Genomic DNA, 20,393 nt, shown 5'->3' with positions numbered 1-20,393 from the left:
TTTACTTTTTTGTTAACACCTTCTCACACCATTTTTTGACTTTATCAGAGAATGAAATATATACAACTTAAAAGGAATTACTGCTTTCAGAAATGTGGTATCACGAGAATCTAATTAAATTTATAAAATCCATCGTAGTTATCAGTTATGAGATTTAAAAAATAATAATTTGTAGTAATTCTGTATTTCGCTCATTTCTGAATACATAGTTTTTACTAATGATCTAAAACAATTTTTTGTTTTTTTAAATATTATTATTAAATGCAAGCAAGTAAAACTTTTAAAACTACAAGTAAAAGTTTTGTACTTTTTTTCTGCTGTCAAGTTGTATAACTAAAACTCAAGAATTAGAAAAGATAAAAATCATATTACTTTAATAATAAGAAAAATCAAGATATAAAAGTAAAATCGCCATGCAATTCATAACAAAATTTATCTAAAAAAAAAAGAATTCGTTGAAAATTCTTCCCCCAAACTTAACCGGAGTTCATTTCGTGAGGCTATAAGCGGTTTTAGAAATTTTGTTCTACGTTTTTTTTATCCAATTCCCATGTTGCAGGAAACAGGAAATGTCGAAGGTAACCGTCAGCAATGGTCATACCCCAAAGGGAAAGGGGCACAATATCCCATTCCCTCTGACTGGAATTAAAAATCGGTGAAGTTGATCATGTGGCACCCAATTTATCCATATTTCAAAATATAATTTGATTGAATATAAAATTTTCTAGCATTGTAAAAATTCATTTTTGTCTCATCCTACATGTATTTGTAAAATTTCAACAACGTTTATAAATCCTAGGCCCTGAAGATGATCTCAATAAAGGTCGAAACGTTGGCACGATAAACAAAATGCTTTTCTACAACCTATGTCACACCAGACCACATCTCACGATCTCCGAATAATCATTTATACATATTACGCAATTAAATCTTTTTTTGAAAGAATTTTAAATATATACACGCCTGCGATCAACTTAATAATCAATCAATAGTATTTAGCATACATCATTTTAGTTGGTTAAGTTATGACATTTGCATGACCTGCAAATCATTCATAATTTAAATGAAACTTAATAATATCTATTAAGTAGTATATTACATGTCGATTTGCAGAGAATATTCTGGGAACACGTACAGTATCAATTACCGGAAATTATGCAATTATTTTAATTATTGATGAAAGTTTCGACATTATTGTTTTATTTATTTATTTTTAAAACTGTATCCTCTTATGAATTTTCATTTTATATGATGCTTATGAAAGTTGTATAATCATGTTATGGATTGAATGTCCAACAATTTATAGCTGATTAGGTGACGTGAATGGTGATATGAATAGATCATCTATGAATATTTAAAAAAAAATTGTAATACCCTGTCATATTTCGATCCATTATGTTTTTGTTTATTATCGTTTTAGGTTTCGTTCGGATCGACATCGCCGGCGCTGAGCATCAAGAAAGAGTTTCCACATTTCTACAGAACAGTTGCCCCAGACTCGTCTCACAACTTAGCGAGGATAGAATTTTTAAGACGGTTCTCGTGGGAAACCGTTACAATTTTTAGCCAGAACGAAGACGTCTATTCTCTTGTAAGTATCTTTCCACTTGTACTTACAGTAAGTCTGCCACTCGCCCTAGGCTAGGAAATTTCACGCCCCAGTAAGAGATTAGGTACTGGAAAGAATGAAAAGCAAGTCGTTGCCCCAGTAAACAAAACTCTCCGAACCAGTGGGATTAAAATATCAGAAAAACAACGCAAAACGTTTTGTTTCATTAAAGAAATTAAATTCATAAATAACATAGAAAAAGGGAAATAGTTAATATTAAAAGAAATCTCGACAAAACATATCTGCAAGCACATTCTAGTTTTTATTCTACTTTTACTTATTATAAAATTGTGCGATGACAAGATATTGAACAATCCTGTTTAAAAGTGAATATTACTACATTCATTACATAAAATACGGTATTGCTTTAACGTTTGTATTAACCGTTTAAAAAGGTCAAATGTCATACTTTTTACATACTGAGCATAAACACTTTTGATTAACTTAGAATTATTAGTAGTAAGAAGATTTACTTATGTTCTCTTATCATTTTATTGATGACCATTTTCAATTCAATTATACTTATCATATATTATTATGATCGTAATTAAAATTTACCTTTCTTGAAAGCATTATAATAATATTGCATCTACGAACACGCCATTCATTTAATACTCACTCGATTATCTTAAATGCGGAAAAAACTGTACTATCTCTTGATGGGCGAGGTGGAAAACAAAAAAAAGTCCACGCCATGGGCGTATTTTTGAAAACAAATAAAATAGAAATATAAAGATTTTAAAATAAATACATTAAAAAAGTAAAAAACCAAACAAATAAATTAAATAAAAGAAGAGCGACATGGCTATATGCTTAAATGGCAAAAACCAAAACAAAATGAGTTAAATCTAAAAATCATTTTATAAACAATTTCCGAGTGTTTGCAATGATCTTAACGAATCTATTAGCAAGCAAATTTTTATTTTAATTTAAATGTATTTCAACGAAACAATAATAACAATTAATAAACACTAATAATAATAAATAACAACAATAATAATTAACAATAATACTCTTTTAAATTCTGCCAAATGTTCTGTTATGACTTCAACAAAATAAAATATCCTATCAAATTTAATTACGCTTAAACACACACACACACACACACACACACACATTAATAAAACAATTGCTAAAGCGAATGACACTATAGGATTTATTACACTTCCGTTGTAAGAACAATATATTAGGTTATTGTTCACCTCTTTGGGCTCCCTTTCAATCCACCCGTATCTGTCGCATAGAACCGGTTAAATATTTTTTTTTTTACGCGATACATTACAGAACAACTGGAGTATACAGAGATACACCACATCCATCGCTAAAGTCAGGTCTGAAATGAACAACTGTTTTGTAAAGAAGAAAATTGTTTGATTGTATATTATTATAATTTATATAAATTATTACATTACTTAACTGGCCGACATGCTTTAACCGAATTAACTTTCATCTTCCATCTTATTATTCATATAATACAATAGAAATCATATAACATTTTCTACTGATTGCCATAGAACTAATTATTCCAAACTCAGTGTTATACTGAGAACAACAAAAATGTTAAACTCGATCAAAAATATACATATATCTTTCGATTAATTACAATTTTTGGTTGAGATAAAAAAGTCAGTATCACGAGCGGGATTCGAACCCACGATCTTCGGCTAGATACGCAGCTGCTCTACCACTTGAGCTATCGTGACCTCGATCCACTCGGAACCAACTTCCCATCTCAACCCCACCTTTTGAATTGTCCCTCCTTTTTGCCAATTTTTAATTAATTAATTGAAAGATATATTGGACGAAAAACTTTTGAATATACATATATGTGTGGTGATTAGGCCTTATACAAAAATGTCTTTTCTATACCGACTTCCTTCCCCACCTCTTCAAAATCCGACGTATATAAACATAAAACAGCAAAATCTCACTGGCACTCTCAACACGACACGCAAGAATGGCACAATTACACAGAAGACAAACACTTTTAGTGAGTAGAAATACTTTGATTGAATATAAAAAAATATATTTTGCATTGTATAAATTCACTTTTTTCCACATCCTAAATGTATTTGTTAAATGTAAACAATGTTTGTAAATCCCAGGCCCTAATGATGATCTCAATAAAGATCGAAACGTTGGCACGATAAAGAAAATGTTTTTCTGAAACCTACATCACACCAGACCGCATCTAATATTTATTTCGTTATAATTAATAATTGATAATTGCCTTATTTTAAAACATATTTCAAATGGTTTCATGTCATTTAAAAGTTTTTTAATATTTTTTTTATTATAAATATTTCTAAATTTATGTACAGCGATAACTTTTATTGTATACATTTGTAATTGGGAACAGTAACATAAATAAATAGGTAACTTATAATATGCTTTTAACCACTCGAAAGCCCAAAGCCTTGGACTTCGGGAAATATTCATACACCAAGGGTATCGTAACCACTAGTTTTCGTACAGTAGTTTAATATCTACAACCACTCATTTAAGCAATTCATTTTGGCCGGAAGTACTTGGGCTTGCAAGAGTAGGGATTGTTGGTTCGAATCCCGGAAAAGCTCGTGGAACATTAATTAGGGATAATTTGTAAAAAACTATTATAAGATGATTTGAACCCTCGTTCTCGATACCCATCGGTTTGTTGGAGTTTAAGCCATCCTGTACTACAAAAATTACTCTACTTAGAACTCCCGCTGTTCCCTTTGATTACAGGAGCAGAATAATTACAGATCACCAAATTACTTAAGAATAGAAAAACCCAAATCCAATGAAGACAAGCTTAGGAAACATTTTACTATTTAAACAACATTGATTAAGGTGCGTGATGTCTTCCGAAAGGATGTCCGGAGACATGAAAAATGAAAAACAGTTATAGGTAACTTCACTAAAATTACTAAAATTATTTATAAATATAAATAAACATTATCAACACCAACTAAACATAACCAAGAAAATCTACCAGCCGCATCTCATAAATAATAAATAAAACCAACTCAAAAATTTTAATTACCTTTAAATTTACATAAAATAAAATTTATATAATAATAAAATCCTGATATAAATGATAAGCCACAAAGAGAAAAATTCAAAACGAAAAAAGAAGCATAAGTACCATCCCCAACCAACACTTAATTTTTTTTGCAAAAAACGCCCATTTGTAAGTATCCAGCGGCCCTGGATTCGAACCCCGGACCTTTACCTTACGGTGATGAGTGCCGTGTCAACGCCTAAACCGCTGCGGCCACCGACGCACACCTTCACTGAAGTAGTGCCTTTTTGATTTTAGAAAAATCATTTGGTTATACCTAAAAGTAGTTCTTGATAAAAAGTTAACGCGGAATGCACATCTTAATAGAACGCAAAAGCTCTTGATACCAAACCCCTGAGATGAATTCTCTAATTCATATAAAAACGAAAATCTTCTAGTAAATTCATTAGTAGAGATCGACACAATTGGCGAATAGTTTACATGCTAAAGGAGCCTCAAATGCGGAAAAACATTTTGACCATGTCACCATAAGGTCTCTCGTGCATCTCAGTAGTGATCGGAGAGATAATCAAGGGCTCTGTTCTAGGCCTCCTTCTTTTCTATTTCTACATTTATGATCTACCAGAAAATAATTTTCTGGAACCCCTTATTTGCTCTTTGTGGATGACATCCACATCTACATGCGATATCTGATGTCATATATCGACAGATGCATTTGATTGATTAATGATGTTAAGATAAACTAAATCTTAATTAAAAAATTTAAGTAATTCCTGTCGGGAGGTCTTAACATCCAATTACCATTTGGGTATCGCGGATAAGGGGTCAATATATATATANAGTATATATATTTTTTTTTTAAGTTGGCTTTTCTGTAGGAAGTCTGGCGATATTTCTCGTTGTGTTCTGGGATATTATATCTACATTTTTAACCCTCCCACACGTGGTGAAAAGTCTTTGAAACGATCTCATTCACTAATATTCAATCCTAGCCTAGCCTATATGCGGGTTTCAGAATACTCGATATTCCTCTCCGCCCTCTTTCACGCTAATAAATACATCCGTACATTTTGTACAATTAAAATTACAATTAATATAAAATATTAACCTAGGTTGGTGGGTTTATGGGGTACTTGAAATTCCACCATAGACGCACCCATACATACACTACTATCGCACTAATAAATACATTCACTCAAACAGTAACCAATCATTCTGTATTTACAAATTTAAAAAATTCGGAGCCACTGGCGCATTTAATATTACAACAGTGTCTCCACCCATTCACTCTAAAAGATATTATAGCCTAATAATATCCATACATTCACAATAAAAAATTAGTAGTTAGATGACTAATTAGTTAATTAGTCATCGGAACCCAGGACCGCTCGCGTGGCAATACGAGTCGTACGTAGTAACAATAATACTTTGGTATTAATTCAACTAAAATGCCAGTTAAAAGAGAAAAAAATAGGCTTCCCTGTGCCTTCCTGGCGGCCTCGTTAAGGGAAAAAGGATCACAATTCATCCTTTCGTCCAGCAGAAATCAACTCAAGTAAATTGTCCTTTTGCCTATTATTAAAATAAAAGTAAGCTAAAATTCAACTTTTACAATCAAAGATACATTTCATTTGCCAAAGCTTTGTGTCTGTCGAGAAGTCTTATTACAAACTATCATTTTTAATATCCTCCATGTGAAAACTCCTAAATACCTATTCTCAGTCTTTGTTTAATAGCCAGAAGATAAAATAGACACGCACAACTCGTTCAAATCTTACTGATCATTATTTTCCTAAATAAAAAATATTCTCTTTTTCAAACATCTTTCATTATCACAGCATGAAAAATTCTAACACACTCCCAATATATGTGAAAAATGGAAAATTTCCATCTGTTTTCAAAAATCTTCTGTTTAACATAACTTTAAAACGAGACACTTCTTTTTCTTTTTCTAATAATTCCGTGAATAAATAATTTATTTCGTACAAAATAGATTGTATCGTTTTTACCAATTGTTTATTTAAATTAAATATATATATATATATATAAAATATAATTTCATGTTTATTTAAATCAAAAGGCTAATTAATAGTCTAAAAAAATTTCATAAATTTATTAAATGTAACTAATATTTTCCAGTAAAACAAGCTTGGCTGTCGTGCTAGTTCTATTCTTGAATGTCACCATATAACCCCTAGGAAATTGGGTCATGAAATTAATCAGTGTCACGCAGGAGGTGTAATTAATTTATTATACGTTTAAATATATCATAATAAATTTAAAATATACGGGACTATTTTGTAGGTACATATATTGGAAGGAAGGTAGCATATTGTGTATTAGCAATTTTCCTTCTTCTTCTTTTTTAATAAACGTCTATCTCGGTTTTGTTGACGGAATCGAGAGTTAGTTTTAGATGTCTTCTAAAACCCGGTGACAATGTCAAACTCGGTTAGGTTTTGATCCCAAGTTACATCTCGTGGGAAAAACTGTTTAATATTATTTCCTTCCATCCTACGGTTTATGTTGCAGGCAGTTAACGACCTCGTAACGGAGTTGGAACAGTCAAACATCTCCTGCGGTGCGACCATTACCTTTGCCGAGGCTGACATCAATGACCAACTCAAAATTCTTAGAGTGAGTATTTTCGACTTTACTGCATGCGGCACTCTAATGAAGACGACGTGGAAAATGTGTCGAGGAAAGTTCAACTTATAGTTTGTTAAATGCAAGAAAAAAAATCTACAAACATGACTTTTTAAAATTAAAAATATACTTTTTTGAAAATATACGGAAGTCTAGTCAACTATTGACTTTCTTTTCATATGGTTTTGTATTTAGTTCAATTCAATTCAAATCTGTAAATGAGAGTACAAGCAAATGAAATGTTGAGAAAAAGTGAAAACAATAGGAGAAGGCTATATGTGAAAAGAATGTGGGGACAAATTGTAGAGGAGATATTGAGAGAAAGAGAGAGGGAGAGTGAGGGAGAGAGAACGAGAAGAGAGAAGGAGAGAGTGAGGGTGAGATAGAGAGCGAGAGGGAAAGAGAGCGAGAGTGAGAGAGAGAGAGAGAGTGAGAGAGGGTGTGAGCGAGGGTAAGAGAGAGAGAGAGAGAGAGGGTGTGAGCGAGGGTAAGAGAGAGAGAGAGAGAGAACGACAGATTAAGAAAGAAAGATGCAAAAAGAGAGCGTGCCAGTAACTGATAAGTAAAAAAGTTTAAACGTTGAATAGATTTAAAGGAAAGATAACGAAAAATGAAAAAGAAATTAATATAAGGAAAAACATGCAGAGCTAAACAGATTGAAAAATAATAGGACAGAGAGGTTAGAGAAAGCTAGAGAAATGGTGAAAAAACATTACAACAGAAGAAAGAGAAAGAGTAAGAAAATTAATAGCTACAAATTTTTAATTTTATAAATAGTGATCTTCTTTTGATGTTTTATGTTTTCTTTGGAAAATAATATTTGAATGTAATTGGCACTTAAATCGTAACGTTTTTTTAATTACTGGTTCATACTATACCATGAAAACATACAATTCACATTGTTGGTTAGATATATCGAACTCTTTTAACTTATGAATATTCATGATCTCGGAAAGGTGAGGATTAAAAAAAATTAAATTGTTATCTGCCAATTTTTTTAACGTATTTTCAGGTCATGATTAAATCCTTAAGATGTATACAAATAGACATAATTAAGTTTTTCATAGATTGTTTCAAATTTCTTTGAAGATACACAGACCGAACATTGCCAAAGACTATGACTACTTGATTATGTTGTCCTGATGATAACCTTAAAATAGGTCGATTGCTTGGCAGCTAACAACTGAACTTTTTCATCTAGACTATACCGAGACCCTGATTATCCGTGTATAACGTTTATGATTTGTTTTATAGGACAATAGAAACACATTTCCCGTAATTTTAGAATACTTTTTGTTGCCGATAGTATGTTGGTTTTTTATTAATTAAGGAAACTAAACCATCTAATTGTATTAATTATCGAAATGCTGCCATCCCTGTAAACATAAATTTGAAGTGTTTAATCGGGCCTGCTCTGTAAATTCCGTTCACAATTAACTTTCATGTTTCTTGTAGGCTATTTGTCTTTATTCAGCTAACGGGGATAGGGCTTAAATTCACGAAAAACAAGCGGTTCCCGTCAGTGTAAATACGCGTAGTACCAACCATTGTAATTTAGGTGCAAATTGGTGCTATACATAATGGATGACAGCAATTTTTCTCTGTTGGGCCGGGAGTTTGGTAATTTCAAGGTGTCGTGACAAATATTCGATTATTTGTGATGGAAACATTACTTTCTTGTGAAGGCTAAAGACTAATTAAGATTTTTTTTCTGCGTCGAAAAGAAATTATAAACGCCCATTGTGTATAAATCGATGGACAGGCTAATTTTTCATTATCGTTCTTAATTCGGGGAGAATGGAAGGAGAAAGTCCATCTGTGGAAAACGAGAGCAAGAATGGAACAAAAGAGCCATTAGTGAAAAAGGGAAACAGCTCCATTAACCAACCTATCTTTCACAAAACATGATCAGCTCTAGTAACAAAAATTCCACTACCCCCTATAAATTCATTTGGATCTCTTGATGACCTTTTAAATAAATCAGCTCCACTAAGGAAAATTCCTGGAACGGAAGGTAATTGAATTTGAGACCTTCGGCTGATTAAAATGCAGTTTGATTAGTCAGTTCGCAACGGACTAATTTGCAATTAAACTTAATTACATTGCATGCCTTCATTTTTTCCGTTTTATTAAATTTTCTCTTCTTTACTTCCGTTTACTACTTTTGTTTCATTAATGCACATTTTTTTCAGGAATTAGATACTAGGATCATAATTGGAAGTTTCTCACATTCTGTGGCGCCTAAAGTGTTTTGCGAAGTAAGTTTATCATTTTTCTAAATATTCATATTTCGTTTAAATTACAGATTTAGCAACGCTTTTCTACGTCCTAACAAGGTTTAAAAGTTATGGATACTATCTCCTCTGCTCTAGAGAACAAAGAGTAATGATAGGGTGCTTTCGTAAATACAGCATAGGCTTATGGTATGGCCTGGCGTCTGGGGCATGCTTTATAAACTTAAACACGATCTACCCTCTCATGATCCTGAAATGTTATGTAACCTAACGCTGCTTTAGGTGTGGCAAGGAGTTTTCAGAAGTCAGACAAATACAAGCCGGCGTTCCACATGGGAACATTCTCGGTCCCATCATTTATATCATTTATACTGCTGACCTATACACCCTAATACCATCATCTCCATCTATTCGGACGATACCGCAATTTTGTCTACTAATTCGAATTCTATCCAACCTACCTCCAATATTCAATCCTTGAGCTTATCGAAGACTGGTGCCAAAAATAGAGGACAAAATTGAATGAAGAAAAGTACATTCAGTAAGTTCACATAGAAAAAGAAAGCCTTGCTCCCCACTCACTATAGATCAAAGAGATACCGACTTCCATTCAAAGACATAGAGACTATACCTAAACATCTTACTGACGTCGTATCCCCACATAAAACTTAAGAAAAAACAATAGAAGACGTGGATGACTACGCACACTTCTATGACCAAAATCTGTCTTGACCATCAACTCTAAACTTTGCATTAGATTACTTCGACCACTTTGGAACTCTTGAGTGGAATTGCTGGATTCCGCCAAGTCTGCCAAAATCCAGCGCATCCAATCAAAAAACCTCAGACCAATCGTCTAAACTCCTTACTCCGTCACTAACCTCGCTATCCAAAACGACCTCAACATTCCTTCTTTGGTCAACATACTTATCCGTTCCCGCTTCTAAAATTTTCACATCAATCTAACCCTACTGCTTGAGCCCTATCTACACATTTCCATTCTAACAACCCGCCACGTCGCCTTAGTCGACGATGGCCTCAAGATGTGGCATGTGTCTTCCGGGTGCAGTGCTGGCATTAGTGTAAGTGCTGTGACCGTTGAAAAAAAAAGAAGTGTTTTGACCAGATTTGCAACATTATGTAATTGAAAATTAATTATATAATAGTATGTATAGAATATTAAAAAATAAAAAAGGTATATGATAAAAATATATAAAGTTTCAATGACATGGTGAATATATTGCTCGAAAGCTTGGCAAAGGGAGAAAGGTTTTTCTTTTCTTTTGATCGTTTTTTAATAAATTTTGAATATTAATCACTACTTGTATAGTGGTTTAGAGCTAATCATTATTTACTGTTAATTCATTGGTCACTTAGATAAGTTTCTTAGTTACTTATTTTTAGTTGACATGTAGGCTACACTACAATTGTGAGCAGTATACGCTATAATTAACTCATTTTAAGGTTTAATTGATTAAGGTTTGTTTGGCCTGAAACGAGCCCTCAATAAATGAAAGCTTTCCAATCCTATTAATATACACGAAATTACCTTATTGCGATTTAATACGGTATTTGGAATTAATGTTATGTGCCTGCGTTTTTTCTCAGAGTTTCCTCTTTGAACATTATTGTGATAGATTCAATATTAATCTCCAGTTACTAGTCTTTTTAAAAATGGGTAGCTTACGTTGCGTTTTAGCGTGGAATCACAGTTAGAGATACGGTATAATAAATTCTTCTATAAACATGTGTGAAGGGCATATATCGCAGCGACAAACACTCCCAGCTGCTCTCAAATGCGTTGAAATGTTCGTATGAGTTATGCTAAATGTCTCGGAGATGATTAGTGTCGTTGAGTGTGGGTTATTTGTGAGAAAATCTAGAGGTCGGTCATCATCAACGGTTGAAGGAGCAAACCATTTGCGGACGGTGCTTTCTCGTAAAACGCTATTTTCCTAGCAATCTGATCTGCGGGTTTTCCTTAGGGCAAAAAAACCCATTAATTAAAAATTCTACTATTCTCCAGCGAGTTTAAATTAGTAAAACACCCTGTAAAAATAGGACATCTCGAACGAAACTGACGAATAAAAACATCTAAACTCTTATCATAGTGTAATCAATGATGACTTTATAAATGTTGTCATAAAACGCAAAAAAGATAAAATCTAACTACTGAAAAACCCTATATATTTATTTTCCACCCCAGTGGTTTATAGGAAAAATCTATTCAAAAATATTACATTAACGGGGATGTGAACAAGGAGTTTTTTTTATCGGGCTGAGAGTTCAACCTCGACTTACTTTACTTTCGCAAACGACAAAACTGAAAAAGGTGAAAAGAACCAAGATAAACTGCTCGATTAGGCGGGCCAGATTATTTGAAACGATTAAACAGTGCATAAATAAAGCCCAAAGGATTATTTGAAAAACCAAATGTATGCAATGAACTACACTTACTGCACTCAATATATTTCTTTTTCCTTAAAAATATTATATTTATTTAATTATACTGATGGAGTGATCGAGTTTGTGGTTGTTTCTTAATCGCAATACAGTTCTGCCTAGCTTTCTCTATTTGAAGTCATCCTCATGTTCTGAATTTCAATAACATTTTAAAATTTCAGAAAACTGATAATACAATATTAATTTAATTTTTATAATTGCTTATATATTATAAATAAATGAGTAAACAATAATAGCTTTATCTTAATTCTCCGTCTGATTAATCCACCTACTTAATACTCATAAAACTTGCAGTTGGAAACACACAAGCCAATAAAAAGGACAAAAAAAGAACCAGTCTAAAAGTAATCAAAAATATGTTAATAATTAAAAACAAACTTGTAAATAAAGAAGACGTATTTTTTTATTTCTTAAATGCTAAATTTTTTAAATTATTATAATATCATTATTTTATTTTCTAATAATACTGTTGCTAATTCCTCTTATGACTAAAACATCCAAAAGGATGCTCCAATTAAATTGTAATTTTTATATTTTCATGGTAATCATTAAATAACTTAAGGGTCAATCCTGTACATTTGGTATCGTATTATATCAATATAATTGCAAATATTTTTTCAACATGCTTGGATAAAAATTTGATATTGTAAAGTAAGAGTACATCCCAATTAAGTCTGTAGTCACTGTACACTAGTGGAGAAAGTACACCTTCCTTAGCGGTCCCACCGTTTTGTTTATAAAAATGATTTCCTTATTTAAAATACCCATTAGTGGTGACATACCTGATAGTTTATTAATGTAATTATCGTATTAAAGAAGTCGCTATGTCATATGTGTCAGTTTTGACAACGTTTGGTTGGAAAAGTCACTGTAATATCGCCTCGGGTGATCCCTTTGTGCAATTGTCCTCCTTTACATCAAAGCGTTTGCCATATTAGTATTAATTGTTCGAAATAATTTCTCTACTCTTGGAACCGAGAAAAGACTTAAAACTATAAATTTCTGGATATTTTGAAATTATGATGTGAAGGTAAGATCATTTTCAAAATTAAATTAGAAATGAAAAGTTAGAAACGGCGCAGTATATTTTATGCCGATACTATTCTCTTGTTTTTAAACAACCATTATAATTTTATGTCATGTTAGTTTTCAGGTTAACCTATTAAGATTGCTCGATGTATAAAAGCAATTTTAAGGATATAAGCAAATTGAATAAAATGGTATTATTTTCTTACTGTAAATGAATTGAAGAATCATTGTCCAAAATATCTGCACAGTATAAAGTCTCAAAATAAAATCTATCGAAAATAATGAATTGACCGTCAATACCTAATTGTTAAGTACATCAGTATATATAAAATAGTTCGTGACCAACAGACAACGTATAGACCAAATCCCAGTTTCTACAGACCTGAAATTTTGTGAGTGCATTCCTATAGTCACGAGAATAGCCACTAAAAATTCCAACCCTAGTGCACATAAAAAAACAATTCAATCGCTGACTGACAGACAATGTGTAGACCAAATCCCAGATTCTACAGGCCTGAAATTTTGAGAGTACGTTCCTATAATGACAAGAATAGCCACTAAAACAGGAATTATAGAAATTCCACCCCTACCTATACATAAAAAACAATTCATTCACTGACTGACAGACAACGTATAGGCCAAATCCCAGTATCTACAGGCCTGGAATTTTGAGAGTGCATCCCTATAATGACGAGAATAGCCACTAAAAAAGGATTTCTAGAAATTTCATCCTTATCTACACATATAAAACAATTCCGTCACTGTCTGACAGACAACGTATAGACCAAATCCCAGTATTTACAGGCCTATAAAACAGTTCCGTCACTGAAAGACAGACAACGCACAGACCAAACCACCGGATCTAAACGGCTGACATTTCAACAGTGCATTCCTACTGCAGCTAAAAATGTATTTTTTGAAATTCCATCTATGAGAGGATTATATGAACAATGTTTTTATGTTAACTGCAGAATAAAATTTAATTATCGAGACATTATATTAGAAAGTCACACTAGCACTCTGCAGGTATTAGAAAGGTACATTAAAACAGAGTCCTTCTTGGACAAAGTCGCGGGTAAAATAGTGTAAATAAACTCGATAATTTTACGTTATGATGCGAAAAATACAATAATTTGCAAAATTAAAAATGTATCTTATATTTTCAAAAGCATGCCATACTGAACAATATACTTGTCAGGTATTTTATTTTTTATGGAAAATTGCGTTTTGGTTAGCAGTTGATTGATGTTTTCTTCCAACTGATCGACGAATTATCAGTTTAACTTGTCTATCTTTGTTATACGTTTGGAACCATATGTTATTTTCATATTGGACTATTGTAAGGTATGACCATAATTAATTTTTACAATTTTAGTAAAAAATTGGACTTCTAATGACAAAGGTGCAAGCGTAGCATATTGAAAATAACTTAGCCCATGAGAAACCAATAGAAAAAATTATTTCTCGAAATAATCAAGAAAGGAACATCGGGAAATTGAAAGTTATTCATACATTACTACATTGTCGGTCATTCTAGCAATTTTCAAATCGATTGGTAAAATATATGAAAAATTAATTTAGCAATTGAGCTGTATTGAACACTGCTTTACAAAACAAATTTAACACGTTTAATACTTAGTTGTGTGTATTTTATGATATTGTGAGGATAACTACAAGAAAACTAACTATATTTGACTTTCGTCAGTGCAACAAAAATAATATGTTTTGTAGAAAACTTCAAAAATATTCAATATTTTATCTTTTTGATACAAAAAAGTAAATCCGTTTGATAATTAAGAACACTCAACTGCGGTTTGTGATCGAGTTACAGATATAAATTTTTACATTCAATATTTGAAGCGACGATATAATAAATGGAATTTTATAGGATTTATATATTATACACTGCTGATGATTTTTTTAGAATCTTACTATTTGCTTAATTGTTTCAGGCGTTTTTACTCTGGTTTAACGTTGTTTGTTGGTGTTTAATAGTTATTCCTTTTTTCCTTAGAAATGAAAATTAGGAAGGTGGAGAGTTTTCTTTCGACAAGGAGGGAAGACCACTTGAAAAAGGAAATAGCAACATAAGTTTACTCATAAAGGCCCAAGTTGAGAAGATTGCTTTTCACTCGTTTTAAATATTCAAAGGCTTCTCCAATTTGCCCCCCCCTAAGCTGGATCACTATGGCTAATCCATGTCTTTTTACGGATAAAAATTCTATTATTTTCATCGTGGAGAATCCATTTTAAATCCTTGAGCTTCCACCAAAATCAACGGAATATGTTTTTTTTAGAAGTTCTGAATAAATCTCATAATATTAAGATTGAGTTAATAGAAGGAATTTAACAAGCTCTTGGCTCGTCGACGGACTAATGAGACTTGTTATCAAAAAATGTTAGACGCACCATTTCTTTGGAAAAATGCTCTACTGATAGCCGACCGACTCGTTACTAAAGATAGAAATTCTTCAGTGTTATTTTCTCCTCATCTATTTCTTTCTTTTTTTCTTTCACTCTCTCTCTCTCTTTCTCTCTCCAAAAAAGTTATCTTGATAAATTGCGAATCAACGTAACCATAACAATGGCGTCATCATCATCATCACATCAATATCATATGTTAGGTCTAGTCATACCCCCTAATAGCCTTTTGATCTAAATCACCGGCATCCAAGCCATTAAATTTTTCAGGGAGATTAAGCCAAATGATTGAAAATTCACCCATCAAAGTTTGCGAAAAAGTAAGTAACAGAAAGTTAGCAGATCAGGCCAAGTATCCGATTAACTAATGAGATCGGATCTGAAGAAAAAGGATTGCCGGCATCTTGACGCTCTAAATTAGAGATTTGTTGCTAAAAGGTTCATGATCTCTAAAAGACAGCTTTGGAAATGACCGATTAAATCTTTTATCCTTTCAAACGAGCTCTAAATTGAAAAAGTAAACTAAGAAATTTGGGAAACGGTTTGAAACGCATTCTCGATCTTGCAGCATTGCAACTCGAACTGTTGGGAAATAGTTCTCAAAGGACTTCTACAAACTCGAAGGTGCTCACAAAATCAACTTGCCGTTCGCAAGCTCTTTTGATTTCTTTTAAAAAATAATTAAATAAAGGAAAACACTCCACCTCTTCCTTCTCAACAGATTCAACCCAAAAATTTGCAGTCTGTTTGGGTGTCGTGTCATTGCGTAAACAGTTATCGCTGCAGACGCCCGGTGATGGTCAAGTCTAGGAAATTTATACATTTATTTATTTATTTTTTTAACTTTGTGCTATGAATTGTATATTTTTGTCCAAGAAGATGAAGTTTATTGGCACATGTTGTTGCCGTCTATTATGGCGTATATATCAATTATTTCTCTTCAAAATTTTCCGAATATGTTTGAAGTAGAGTTACCTATTCTTAAGCCGGGAACACACTCATCCGATGCTACGCCATGCGACGGTACCCGATGCTACCCGACACCTTGCACACGGTTTTGGTCGGGTGTGCACATCTATCCGACGCAAGTACACGTCGCGTACAGTCCACAGCGTTTATCACAACCGCAACGCATCGTTTGTTCTTAATGCACTATTTTGAGCAAATCCTTGTAATAAATTGTTAGTTAAATTTTATGAGCACAACCATCTAATAAATTGTTTGTGAAACTTAATTGTTTTAAATGAAGTTACTCCTAACCATCATAATTAAACAACGTTTATAAAAACTTATGCATTTTTTATCTCGTTTAATTTGGTTTACATTAAAATAACATGTTGTAGTTAATATAACGACAAAATTACATGTACTTAGTTTGAAATAAACTACAAAAAATAGAGTGTCCTCTTCTGATGCTACCCGACATTACAAAATTGTGTAATTTTACGAGCAAAACTATGAAATAAATTGTTAATTAAATTTTATGAGCAAAACGGTGTAATAAATTTTTCCAATTTTAGTATATGTACCGCCGAAGCGAGTACAATAAATTGTTAGTAAAATTCATTATATCAAAAATCGTATTCCGGTGTTTTCATTAATTTTCTACCAAACCATTACAATTAATTTTTTAAATAAAAAGCAATTAATTTTTAATCACAGTTAATTTGGTTTATATTAAAATAAGTATATTGTAATTAATATAACGACAATAATACCTGCAGTTTAAATAAAAATATAAGTGTCCGGTTCTTTTGTCTTCGACTGTACTCGATGGGACCCGACGAAAATCTGGACAGTGGGGATCGCAGAGCGTCGGGTAGGTTAGCGTGGCATAGCATCCGGTAGATGTGCACGGGGGTAATGCAACTTTATGGAAAATCGGAGATTGGATTTGCGTCGGGTAGGATCGGGTAGCGTCGCATGGCGTAGCATCGGGTAAGTGTGTTTCTGACTTTAGTCGTCTGTCGGTGTCATTATCAGTTAATGCTAAAGGGGTTTTATTCTTTTGTCGACATGTTATGTTCAATGGTATTGGGTATTCGTTATCAAAATTTTCGTGAAGTGAATTCAGTAACTAGTCCACCATTTTCTTTATTGAAATGTAGGATTATAGGTTTGTTCTGTGAAAAAATATTAAACTGGTGGAAGTTGTAACTTTTATGTCTTCGATTTGGTTAATTAGCTCGGTTGAGTTTTTTTAAATAGCATTTCCTGTTTACTTTCTGGTGAGTAATGTTATGCTAATGTTTTCAAGTTTATGTGCAGATTCTGTTATGTATTCAAGGACCGATCCGATCGATGTGTTTTTGGGAGTATTGCGGGTAATGAGTTAATGTTACTTTATTGTATTTATCGTTAAGGTTTACTATTAGAAATTGAATATTAAATTAAACGATTTTTCATAAGAAGGGACACATCAAACACGCTGAAATGAATGTGCATGTAGGTTACTCGACCGTAGACGGCTGTAAATACAAGCACATGAGATATCCGTTATCGCAGGATTATATCAGAATATGGACCATTCGATTAATAATCTTGATCCTAACTGTTGTTTATTCATATCATATAATTTTATTATTAAAAACGGTTTATTTGTTTAAGTTGTTATGTTCGTTCATGGTCAAAACTTATCACAGGTTAAATGTATTTACCTAAACAAACAACTGAAAAATAGATAACAAAGAAATAAATGAATATTATTATTCGGAGATCGTGAAGTGCGGTCTCGTGTGACGTAGGTTTTAGAAAAACATTTTCTTGATCATACCAACGTTTCGATTTTTATCGAGATCATCTTCAGGTGTCCTCTCAACTCGAAACACAAGAATGACACATTATACTGAAAATAAACACTTTGAGCCCTGAAGATGGTCTCAATAAAGATCGAAACGTTGGCATGATCAAGGAAATGTTTTTCTAAAACCTACGTCACACTAGACCGCACCTCAACATCTCCCGAATAATCATTGGCTGACGGTCACTAACTGAATAATCGAACAATACCAGAGACCAGCAAAACTGTAAGAAGAAGCAAGCAATGCACTCAAGAACGATTGAATAAATTATGAAACAAACGAATGTTAGAGAAGACTAATTAATTGCTGAACGAAAAATCATCAACGAATGAAAACTGAAAAAAGCGCAGGGAATAAAGAAAATTAAAGAAAAGAAAAAAGGGAGGTAAACAAAAAAAAAGGGTATCTATTATAAAATAAAACTAATTTACATAAACAAGTTCATTATTTAATGAACAAACAAAGGAGAAGCTGTAAGAACAAACTAATGAACAAACGAGCAAGTTATTAGCAAAATAAGTAAAAGTAAATTATGAAAGAAATGAAGAAATGTTCGAGGAAACTAATTAATAAACATACGAATTGAAAATGATCGACGGAATAAAAAAATTACAAAGTATGTAAATGAAAACCAAAATAAAAAAGATTGGTAAACAAAAGATAGTAGATTACCAATTATAAAATAAAAATAATGTACATAAACAGCTAAAGAATAAACAAAGAAATCACATTCTGACAGAAGAGCAATCATTAATAATCGAAAAAGTAAGCAAATAAATATAAACACGTATTCCAGGAGTCTTACTTTAACGAACAAAAACAACACAAAAATACTACAGTTTAAAGAAAATGACAAAATATTTCCATGAAATAAAAGATAACACAGGTAGATAAACAAATAAGAGGGAATCGATTATAAAATGAAACTAATGTATATACACAGCTAAAAAAATAAACAAACGAATCAAATTTTGTATTGAACACATAAATCAAACATCGACAACGCTGAACTAACAATTCACCAAAACAGGTCTGACACTCGAATAAAGTAACTACAGTGACGTGGACTGAATCATTCCAATAAACTACGTAACTTTGTACGGACAAATGTACAAAATACAATTGAATAAACAAGCAAAAAGTTAAATAACAACGGAATAAGAAACACATTGATTATATAAATTTAAAAAACACTAATACCCAAACTTATTATTAGAGAAAAGTACGAATAAATGGACAAATTTATTTAAATAACAAATTTTGTTAATAAAAAGAAAGGGGCTCATATATAGTCTAATCTAACTTGAAAAAAGAAGGGTAAATTAACAAATAAAAGAACACCAAACATGAAAACAAACAAAGAATATAAGATGGTCGAGTATTACAAGTAAGTATTACCAAGGAAAGAAAAAAAAAACTTTGACTGAATAATTAAACGAATCACCCAAGTATTAAATTAACTAAACAAAACAACGAAAACAAACGACATTGGTTAATTAAAAAAACAAACAAATCAATTAACTGTATAAATAAACACGCCCGTTGGCTCACTATTAATCTTATGAGAAAATTTATGATATCAAAGATACAATTTGACTTTGAAAAGCACGTATACTAAATAAACGAACGCACGCAAAATAAGATATAATAATAAAATTATTAATATCCTAATAACAAAACAAAGCTAGACTAAAAATAAAAGGGACAAACTGAAAAACAAAGAAACAAAGTTTTAACTAACGGAAACCGTGTTCATACTTAAATAAATAAATGGACAAAGGCTTTAAGACTAAAACCAAATATAGACGGCATAAATGCATAAAAAAGCCAAATAAAGAAGATAAACTGACTAACAAACGAGCAAACATTCATCTAACAAATGATAACCAAATTAACAACCTATCGAACAAACTACTAACTAACTAACGTACGACAAAATAAATTAATACATAAAAATCAAATCAAAATGTAATTATATTATTCAAAATTCAATGTGAGCGTCGTCGGTAGATAATTACCTCGCCATTGTTAAATTTCGTTGAAAACCAACCATTCTATCAACTCTGTATAGTTATTATGAATTGAACATGATGTGAATAATAACATTAACACAAATTTAAAAATAAAGTGTATGACTGCGGCAGTAGCTCAACAAATAGTGTAACATTTTATAATGAGGTGTTGGC

At 32.0% G+C, this 20,393-nt stretch overlaps 1 protein-coding gene across 2 annotated transcripts in view; it reads left to right on the top strand.

Annotated features, from left to right (window-relative positions):
- Window positions 1-20,393, top strand: part of LOC106670095 (gamma-aminobutyric acid type B receptor subunit 1) — a 227,852-nt gene that overhangs the window by 184,291 nt on the left and 23,168 nt on the right. The window contains exons 4-6 of one of the 2 annotated variants that reach the window (XM_024230692.1): window positions 1,421-1,591; window positions 7,146-7,250; window positions 9,452-9,517. In XM_024230692.1, the coding sequence (XP_024086460.1) occupies window positions 1,421-1,591; window positions 7,146-7,250; window positions 9,452-9,517 (342 nt within the window). The remainder of the gene's footprint in view (window positions 1-1,420; window positions 1,592-7,145; window positions 7,251-9,451; window positions 9,518-20,393) is intronic. The other variant, XM_024230693.1, reaches the window with a different exon arrangement.

The sequence above is a fragment of the Cimex lectularius genome, unplaced genomic scaffold (assembly GCF_000648675.2).
Source record: "Cimex lectularius strain Harlan isolate CLEC.00 unplaced genomic scaffold, Clec_2.1 scaffold40, whole genome shotgun sequence".
NCBI lineage: Eukaryota > Metazoa > Arthropoda > Insecta > Hemiptera > Cimicidae > Cimex > Cimex lectularius.
Note: the sequence above shows the minus strand (reverse complement) of the source record. Positions and strands in the feature narration are given on the sequence as shown.